The 10429-nt window shown below is 50.4% G+C and overlaps 1 protein-coding gene across 3 annotated transcripts; it reads right to left on the reverse strand.

The window, feature by feature from the left end:
• Positions 1–2756: 2756 nt before the first annotated feature.
• On the reverse strand, positions 2757–10056 carry LOC123345484 (zinc finger protein 501-like). Of its 3 annotated transcripts, XM_044982437.1 has the most exons (5): positions 6063–7185; positions 5335–5448; positions 4370–5006; positions 3950–4285; positions 2757–3865 (listed from the first exon to the last, which is right to left on the reverse strand). In XM_044982437.1, the coding sequence occupies exons 1-5, from the start codon at positions 6187–6189 to the stop codon at positions 3607–3609; spliced, it is 1473 nt and encodes a 490-aa protein (XP_044838372.1). In that variant the 5' UTR covers positions 6190–7185; the 3' UTR covers positions 2757–3606. The 3 variants fall into 3 exon arrangements, with proteins under 3 accessions (XP_044838372.1, XP_044838371.1, XP_044838370.1); XM_044982436.1 differs by adding an exon at positions 10025–10056 and having other exon boundaries at positions 2760–5006; positions 6063–6767; XM_044982435.1 differs by having other exon boundaries at positions 2760–5006.
• Between the last annotated feature and the right edge of the window lie 373 nt (positions 10057–10429).

Below are 10429 nucleotides of genomic sequence, written 5' to 3' on the forward strand. Positions count from 1 at the left end.
TGCCAGCAAAGGGGAGAGAGACATTCGCCCATTTCAAAAACAGGACATAAGCCCCTGTACAGTGCTGGACCCTGAACCCACTGGCCAGAGGCTGCTGTGAAATACGCAGGGAAGCTGTCAGGATTCCTGTCCCTGTCCCTGGCTCAGAGCTCTGCTTCCGTATCAGCCTGTGGCTGGCAGGCGTGTGGGAAATGAGAAGACCCTGCCCTGTTCCGTGTGCTGGGGGGACAAGGAGCTCTCACCTTCTCCCACCCCCTGAAGCCTCCTGGCTGCTCTGAACAGTAGGGGTCTGATTCTGCTACTCTGGCCTCCCAGAGCTTCGAGATTTTCCCCCTTTCCCGTAACTAGAGAGATTGTGGCTGGGACAATAGGTGCTGAGTTGGGGGGACTCTTGTTGTTTCACATGCCGGTGACCTTCGAGGAGGTGGCTGCGTATTTCACCCAGGGGCAGGGGGCTCTGCTGGACCCTGCTCAGAGAGCCCTCTACAGGGACGTCATGTGAGAGAACTACGAGACAGAGACCTCACTGGGTAAAGGATTCCTGTCCCCTGGGTTATTAGAAGCCGTGGAGTCCATATGTATTGATCTGGTCAGGTTCTTCCCTCGTCAATGATCAGAGGGGACTGTTTTGCATCCTGCACAGCTGCTGTGTGAGAGAGACTTGCATCTCTGTGCCCTCTCCAGTGAGACATGGTGTCAAAACTTAATGGCCATGCTAGCTCATCCCCACCCCTCCAGCTTTCAAAGGGGCAGAATCCATTCATTCTCCGTTCTGTATTGATTCCCATTCACACACACACAATCCTTATTTACCTCCCTTCTTGGGAATAGCTCCTGCGATTGGGAAGGCGTAGGGTCTGGCTACACTTGCAGATGTACAGCGCTGTGAGTTAAACCTGCCTTTGTACAGCTGAGTAGGGAAAGCACTGCAGTCTGTCCACACTGACAGCTGACAGCGCGCTGTCCTGGCCACATTTGTGGCACTTGCAGCAGCATTGGGAGTGGTGCATTATGGGCAGCTATCCCACACAGCACCTCTTCCCATTCTGGCGCCGTGGGTTGTGGGAGAGGGGCGGGGGCTGCGGGGCATTCTGGGTCCTGTCCCAATGCCCCGTGATGCATCGCTTCGCATCCCAGCAAGCCCTGTGTTTCCATCCACATTTGACGTCATCTTTCAACGGTTTCTGTGCAGCGTGATCTGTGTTCTGTTTTGGTCTGCGGGAAATGGAGCCCGAACTGCTGAGGAGTATGCTGATGAGTCTCGCCAGCACATCACGTTTGGTGGTTGAGCTATTCCTTAAGATCTAAAGTGACAATGAGGAGGCCGACGATGATATCGAGTCGTGTAACATGTATGACAGGAAATTGCTTGTGGCATTCACGGACATGCTAAGCACCGTGGAACACCGCTTTTGGGCTTGGGAAACAAGCACTGAGTAGTGGGATCACATTACCATGCAAGTCTGGGATGACGAGCAGTGGCTGCAGAACTTTTGGATGAGAAAAATCACTTTACTGGAACTGTGTGCTGAGCTCGCCCCCACTCTGCGGCACAAGGACACGAGATTGAGAGCTGCCCTGCCGGTGGAGAAGCGGGTGGCTATTGCAATCTAGAAGATGGCAACTCCAGACAGCTACCGATCAGTCGCGAACCAGTTTGGAGTGGGAAAGTCGACCACTGGAATCGTGTTGATGCAAGTTTGCAGGGCCATTAATGCATCCTGTTCAGAAGAAGCGTGACTCCAGGTAACGTGCAGGACATTGTGGATGGCATTGTACAAATGGGTTTCCCTAACTGTGGAGGGGCGATAGATGGGATGCATATTCCTATTCTGGTACCACCCCACCTAGCATCCAAGTACGTTAATCGGAAGGGGTATTTCTCTATGGTTCTCCATGCACCGTGGATCACCATGGGCGTTTCATTGACATTAACACAGGCTGGCCCAGAAAGGTGCATGATGCACGCATCTTTCAGAACACTGGCCTGTTCAGGAAGCTGCAGGCCGGGACTTTTTTCCAGAGCGGAAGATCACAGTAGGGGAAGTCGAAATGCCCATTTGTTCTCCAGTTTTTGAGTCTTAAGATTCTCTGGGATTTCACTTCATGAACAGTAAAGTGGTTTGTATCCCACCCTGCACTGCAGGATTCTCTCTCTTTCCTAGTGGCGGTTCTGTCACATATTTTGATATTAAATCAGTTTGAGAGACGCTAGCTCAGATTTCCTAAGGACTTCAAAAGACAAACGATCATTCGCTGAAGTAGTCCTTTCTGATTTTCTTTTCACGTTTCCTTTGCCTTTGTCATGAGATTTTCTTCTTCATTGAACAATGACAATGATCAGTATCTATCAGCAAAAGCACTGGGCGCGAGTGCTGGATACGCACTCCAAGGGTCTGTCTCCACCACTGTTGGTCAACGCTCTCCCATTGACCCAGCACGGGTGTAGGCACCACAATAAGTTGACCCCAGGATTTTTCTGTGCTAGTCCAGATAATTTGTAGATGGGAAGAGCTTTATATATATATATATATATATATATATATATAAAGATGATCATGCTAAAACTTTTCTAACACACACAACTGAATAACGAGAAGTGAAGCTGGTTTACCCACTTCAGATGAAAATGGGTAAATTTATTTTCCTGATTTTTTTGAGTCTTACGGAGTCTCTGGGATTTTCCCCCTAACAGCTAGCCAGAGGGTCAGTCTGGGTGCCCAATATAGAGCCCTGTCCACCCGCCACCCCCTCAGTTCCTTCTTGCTGGCTGAGGGGGGTGGATATTGGAATGGACACGAGCAACACATCTCGAAGAACAACAGTTACGAGGTGAGTAACCGTTTTTCTTCTTCGAGTGCTGGTTCATGTCCATTCCAAGCAAGTGACTCACAAGCCCAAATTCAGGTGGTGGGGTCAGAGTCTTCCACTGATTGGAGCACTGCCCTGCTGAAGGCCATGTTATCTCTAGCCTGCCAGGTGATCACATAGTATGCAGCAAAGATGTGGCTGGAGGACCACGTCTCCACTCTGCAGATTTCCCTGTTCCGAAGCACTAGAATGAAGACTCCATCATCTTCCTCTGCATCCCCCACTCCTGAGAGAGAGCGACCTGCAGGAGAATAGCAAGATCCACCCCCAGCACGCCCCCGGAATAACGCTTAGGCAGATCAGAGAAGAAAGGATAATTTTTGCAATGTCTCGACAGCACACAGTCATTGGCTGAACAACAGGCTTTTGAAATAACCTTCTATTTCCTAAACATCACTAGTAATTAATTACATGGTTTAGCATGAGGTGATTCTCCATAAAGCAGTTCATAGACAAGTTTATCAACAAACTTTCAGGAGACAAACAATGACATTATTACAGCCAAGTTTTGTCTAAATGTTAATATTCTCTTTTGAGCTTTGAATTCACAGAATACAGCCCTAGACAGGAACTGTTTATTTCCATTGTTAACCTCTAACAAGATACAGCTAAACAAACATTACTACAGTTACCATCTTCTTCCATGTCTTTAACAATACACGGTTACCTCTTGAAGCTCTAGTTTATCTGAGGAGGACACACTTTTCTAACATGTCTCTAAAGGTTGAATCTAGGTCAATTACATGCTATTTCCTTAACACTTTCTGTCTCTGTGTCAGAGAAGTTAAGATCCTGTGTGGATTCTCTCATGTTTAATGAGGTGTGATCTCTGCGTGAAATTTCCTCACAGTCCAACCACTTGTGGGGTCTCTCCCCTGTGTGGATTGACTGATGTCTAACAAGGTTTGATCTCTGTATGAAACATTTCCCACAGTCTAAGCACTTGTGAGGTCTCTCTCCTGTGTGGATTCTATGATGTTTAATGAGGTGTGACCTACATATGAAACCTTTTCCACAGACTAAACACTTGTGGGATCGCTCTCCTGTGTGGATTCTCTGATGTTTAAGAAGGTCTGACCTCTGTATGAAACTTTTTCCACAATCCACACACTTATGGGGTCTCTCTCCAGTGTGGATTGCCTGATGTTTAACAAGGTCTGACCTCCGCATGAAACTTTTCCCACAATCTAAACAATTATGGGGTCTCTCTCCGGTGTGGATTGCCTGATGTTTAACAAGGTCTGACCTCTGTATAAAACTTTTTCCACAGTCCACGCACTTATGCGGTCTCTCTCCTGTGTGTAACGCTTGATGTTTTAAAAGAGCTGACCTCCGACTGAAACTTTTCCCACAGTCCAAGCACTTGTGAGGTCTCTCTCCTGTGTGGATTCTCTCATGTTTAATAAGGTCTGACCTCCATGTGAAACTTTTCCCACAGTCCATGCACTTGTGGGGTCTCTCCCCTGTGTGGATTCTCTGATGATTAACAAGGATTGACCTCCGTATGAAACTTTTCCCACAGTCCAAGCACTTATGGGGTCTCTCTCCTGTGTGGATTGCCTGATGATTAACAAGGTCTGACCTCTGTTTGAAACTTCTCCCACAGTCGAAGCACTTATGGGGTCTCTCTCCTGTGTGGCTTAGCTGATGTCTAATTAGTTCTGACTTCCAAATGAAACATTTTCCACACTCAAGGCATTGAGAGGGTTTCTCTCTTCTGTGGCTTCTCCCATGGTTATTCAGGGCTGAGCGATTATTGAACCTTTCCCCACAGTCCAAGCACTGAAGGGGTTTCTCTCCAGTATGGATTGTCTGATGTGTAACAAGCTGTGATCTCACAATGAATCCTTCCCCAAAACCGAGGCATTCATAGCGTTTGTCTTCCTTGGAATTTGTCTGCTGAGTTGTGGGATCCTTGTCTCCTATCCCACATTTAATAGATTCATCCAGTTTATTTCTTGGGTGGTTCCCCAGCAGCTTCTCTGACTTCTGCCCATTTCCCCAGGCTTCTCCCTGTTCCCAGCACTGGGAAAAATTCCCTTCTACTCTTCCCACAAAGGTCCCCTGTGGTTCCACTTCCCCAGGAACCTCCTCATGATGATTCTCCTCCTCGTTTTCACTCCCTCGTTCAGCACCTATTGGAAGAGAGAGACAATCCAGACAGCAGTCATTGTGCTGGGGAGAAAGAGGAATAGCACCGAGGCCAAACCCAACACACTAAAGTTGCAAATACTAAGCAACTGGATTTTGCCTCCACATCCCACACAAACACTCACAGGGAAGGAGAGATGGGAAGGAAACTCCTGTAGCTAACAGGGTGGGTGGAATGGCCTCAGCAATATCTGCTGACTACTGCGCTGCCCTGGGTAAGAGGAGGAAGAACTGAGGGCGTCACTCACACCACATTTTTAGGCATCTCAACTTTTTCTTCATTCCCCAGATAGTTTCGGTGTCAGTCCTCACCTGTGCGATTGCCTCTTAGGCTCTCTCTTTCCTCGCAGACCTGGAGATCCGGGACCCACGGCTCTTCCCCTCGTTCCAGGCGGGAGATCAGCTCAGGTTTGGGCATGGGAAATCCTATGTGGTGGGGGTGAGGGGGGAGAGATCAGACCAGATCAGGCTGCATGGAGGGTTGAGAGCGCATCTGTCACAAGGGACATTCTGTGAGCGGAACCTGTCCCTGTGCTCTGCTGGGGAACGTGGAACCCAAGAGGACGGGAACGTGGTCACTGAGCCCCCTTGGGAGAGGCAGACCTCTGGGGAGGTGAGGGGAATTTTTACACCCTCACTAGGAGTTCCCAGGATCTGCCCAGTCTAGGGGCCTTGCTGATGTACACACAGCTCTGGCATTAAACCCCTCCTATTTCTAAGCCATCTCAATGGCAGGAGCTATTCCCAAGAAGGGCGGTAAATAAGGATTGTGTGTGCAAATGGGAATCAATACAGAAAGGACAATGAATGAATTCTGCCCCTTTGAAAGCTGGAGGGGTGGGGATGAGCTGGCATGGCCATTAATTTTTGACACCAATGTCCCACTGGAGAGGGTACGGAGATGCAAGTCTCTCTCACACGGCAGCTGTGCATTATGGAGCCCATTTGCCTCTGATCTAAATAACGAGGGAAGAACCTGACCAGAGTCAGACATGAAGACTCCACGGCTTCTAATAACCGAGGGGACAGGAATCCCTTACCCAGCGAGGTCACTGTCTCGTAGTTCTCCTGCATGACATCCCTGTAGAGGGCTCTCTGAGTGGGGTCCAGCAGAGCCCCCTGCCCCTGGGTGAAATACACAGCCACCTCCTCGAAGGTCACCGGCATCTGGAACAACAAGAGTCCCTCAGTCAGCTGCCCCAGCCACAATCCCACTAGTCACGGGAAAGGGGGAAAAACTCGAAGCTCAGGGAGGCCAGGGTAGCAGAATCAGACCCCTACCCATCATAGCAGCCAGGAGGCTTCAGGGGGTGGGAGAAGGTGAGAGCTCCCTGTCCCCCCAGCACACGGAGCAGCGCAGGGTCTTCTCATTTCTCATACCCCTGCCAGCCAGAGGCTGATACAGGAAGCAGATGTCTGAGCCGGGGACAGGGACAGGAATCCCAACAGCTTCTCTGCGTATTTCACAGCAGCCTCTGGCTACTGGGTTCAGGTTCCATCCCTGTGCAGGGGGGTTGTCTCCTGTTTTTTAAATGGGCGAATGTCCCTCCCTCCCCATCACCAATGGTCCTACACAGAAAATCAGCAGGTTTCTCACACCCTGTCTCTTCCCTGCCTCTCCCTCCCCCCACCCAGCAGCTCCCTGAAAATCCCCTACCTGAGCTGGCTCCATCACAGCCATTTCCCTTCCCTGGCTTCTGGAAAATGGGCTGATCTGGAGTAAAATGTGGACCTGATTCTTCAGCCTGTTGGGGCAAGAGGGGCAATGGGGGAGGTTACAGAAGGGGCTTCAGTCCATGTCACACTCCAATTTCCCCCAGGTTCTTCAGACCCTCCCAGTAACAGCATCTCTGAGCCAAACACTAGGAAAAGAGCAGAATCAAAGGGGCCATTTTGGGGGGATTGTTGCCCACTGCAGTGTAAACCTCTCCCCCTTAGCAACAGCTGGAGCCCTCTGGTGGCATCACCTGAAGAACGAGCTGCCCTGGACTCCTGCAGCAGCCCCCATGGACAAGCAGGTAGAGGCTGAGCCCAGTGGCCCATCCACACTCTTCCCTGGTCACAGCCAGCAGTGACTCCGGTGTGGCTGAGATCTGAATCCTGCACGGAAATCAGACCAAGACCTAGGCCAGCCCTGAACATTCAGGAATCAGAGCCCCAACAATCATGAGTGTGTCTCTTTTTAAAAAAAACCAGTGTAACCTGAGAGCAGCAGCAAAGAATCCTGTGGCACCTTATAGACTAACAGACGTTTTGCAGCATGAGCTTTCGTGGGTGAATACCCACTTCTTCAGATGCAAGACTGAGAGCAGCGTGTGTGCGTGCCAGAAGGGAGGGGGCTGCCTGTGGATAGTTCCCTTGTAACTAGGCTCTGCCAGGAAAATGTGACTTAGACAGACAGCAGCGTCTGTTACCCCTGTCCTACATCAGAACGCAGGGGCGGCCCTACACCAGGTGCCCTAGGCGAACCATGCAATCCGCGCCCCCAGCCCCAAACCCCAAGGGCAGAGCTAGGCTGAGGATTTCCGTAAACTAGGAAACATTTTATCCCTTTTAATGTTTTTTAAGTGTTTGGTTTTTTTTTTAAACAGAGGCTTAATTATTCAGTTTGTCCATCTGGCCAACCAATGTTTCTTAGATCAGTTAAAATAAATGCAATAAATGAAGTCACAGGAAAGTCAAGTGCGCACTTCGGAGTGTGCAGGAGGGGGCGGGGGTATCTACAGAAATAGGGTTTTAAAATCAATTTTCAATTGCAAGTGGGGGAGGGGGATCACATGTTCCCAGAAATGGCATTGGCTGTTACGAGATTGTACAACCATCCTAGCTATATGGATCCTTTGAACGGGCCTACGTAGCTAGTACACCCCAAAGGCTCAGACACAAAAAGGTTAAAAAAAAAGAAAAATTGTTTAATTCTTTATTTAAATCCTAGACTTTTGGGTGCATAACTCATGGGGTTCAGATTCTTGGGTTTGCCAATCTATCTTGGGGATGTAGATCTGTCCTTAGTTAAAAAAAAAATACCACAAAAATTTATTTTTGAAAAGCATTTTATAGGAGACACTCTAAGGCCCTTAGGAACTGATTTTTTAAATGATTGAGGCCACTAGTCGAACATTTAAAAATATCTAGGTGCCTTCAACCTTAAAACTTCTGTCTGTTAGTGAATATTTCGGAACCAAGTTCTATACACAAATGGGACATGAGGAAAAAACACCACCGTGCTGGAGAGCGACAAAATAACAGTTGGCTAAAAGCAAAGGAAACTGAAGTTTTCAGACCAGCCCATGAATCAATCAGCACTGAACTCAAACTACAACACTGCAATAGAAACGGGAACTGTTACAGTGTCACCCTGAGATGTGATTGCTGAAGCTACTCGCAACTATTCATATTTCCCATGATGATTTGCCATTAAAAATATGAATTCCAGGGCACAATGACGTCCCTCTGCACAATGTTAATAAAGTTTAGGATGAAGAGTTCAAAGTAATGAAAATCATATTTTGATAAGGAACTAATGAAAAGGAGTGAAACTTCCCAGACTGGGTTCCAAGAGGAGTGAAACTCAGAGGAACAGGGACAGTGGCGAGGACACACGGATGCTTGAAGCGCTGGGCGGCTTTACGCAGACACAGGGACTGAGGGTACGTCTACACTACGGGACTATTCCGAACTTGCATAAACCGGTTTTGTAAAATAGATTTTATAAAATCGAGTGCGCGTGGCCACACTAAACACATTAAATCGGTGGTGTGCGTCCACGGTTCGAGGCTAGTGTCAATTTCTGGAGCGTTGCACTGTGGGTAGCTATTCCGTAGCTATCCCATAGTTCCCGCAGCCTCCCCCGCCCCTTGGAACTTCCGGGTTGAGATCCCAGTGCCTGATGGGGCAAAAATTGCCGAGCTATGCCCTGACCCACCGCGGACACGGTGTTTGACCCTAGAAGCATTTGGAGCTCTGTCTGGAGATTTTAAAAAAATGATTTTGAATTTCATCTTCTGTAACGGAGCGCTGATAGAACAGATTTGCCTGCCCTTACAGCGATCAAGTCCGCATGGTCCATGCGGGAGCTCTTACTTTTATTTTGATTTTTAACTGCATCGCCACACGTGCTGATCGGAGCTCCATGCTGGGCAAACAGGAAATATTCAAAAGTTCGCGGGGCTTTTCCTGTCTACCTGGCCACTGCATCCGAGTTCAGATTGCTGTCCAGAGCGGTCAGTGGTGCACTGTGGGATACCACCCGGAGGCCAATACCGTCGATCAGCGGCCACACTAACCCTAATCAGATATGGTAATACCGATACTAGCGCTATTCCTCTCGTTAGGGAGGAGTACAGAAACCGGTTTAAAGAGCCATTAAAATCGATATAAGGTGCCTCCTAGTGTGGACGGTTGTGGCGTTAAATTGGTTTTACGCTCCTAAAACCGATTTAAACGCCTAGTGTAGACCAGGCTTGAGACCCGGATTCTTTTAAACACTCGAAGCAGGTGTGACAGTGAGAACTTTGTGGGGGTGTCTGCAAATATTTCACTGGATCAAGTCTCCTTTAGCAGCTCAGTAACATCTTATACAGGGGGGAGAGCGGCTCTGTCCCGGCTCTGTCCCGGCTCTGCGATGCACTGGGCCTTTAAGGACACGGCCCTGGGAAATGGGAGCTGAGATCCTGGGAAAGGAAAAGCCCCCCATTTATGCAACCGCAGCAGCTGGCTCAGCCCATCTGGGGGAACTTTTCTCCCCTCTGCTCCTCCCTATTCCTGGGTTTCCCCCTGCGGCCCGCCTGGCGGGGCCTGTGCCCCGGTTCTCCCCCTTCAGTCCCCCCAAATGCCGCTGTCCCAGCCCCCAGCACGGCCCAGCCGGACTCCCCCGCCCCGCCCCCACCGGGGCTGGCGGCAGCTTTCCCGGGCCCCGGGCGGGAATCGCAGCCAGCTCCGCTGGGAGCAGCCTGGGGCCAAACCTCCCCCTGCAGCCCCGGGGGGGGCGGGTCTCTCTCACCTTCCCTCCGAGCGGGGCCCCCCGGGGCAGGGGCCGGGCCGGGCTGGGGGCTCTGCCCTGGGAGAGGCTCCTGGGGGGGGGGAGCAGCGGGAAGGGCCCTGCTGGAGATTCCCCTCTCCCGGCTGCAGCCAGGGCTCCGGGCTCCCAGCACCAGCCGCCCCCCGGGGCTCGGGGATCTCGCCAGGAGCCTGGGAGCCAGAGTCACCGCAGCGGCTGCGAGTCACTTCCTGCGGCCGGGCCTGAGCCCAGCGCTCGCTGCCCCGGAGCCGCCTCCCGGCTGCTCCTGGGTCCTAGCGATCAACGAGTCTCAATGCAGCATCTCTGGGCGCATGTTACCAGCACTGGGTGACCAGACAGCAAGTGTGAAAAATCAGGAGGGGATGGGGGGGTAATAGGCACCTATAT

Source organism: Mauremys mutica, chromosome 12, assembly GCF_020497125.1.
Source record: "Mauremys mutica isolate MM-2020 ecotype Southern chromosome 12, ASM2049712v1, whole genome shotgun sequence".
NCBI lineage: Eukaryota > Metazoa > Chordata > Testudines > Geoemydidae > Mauremys > Mauremys mutica.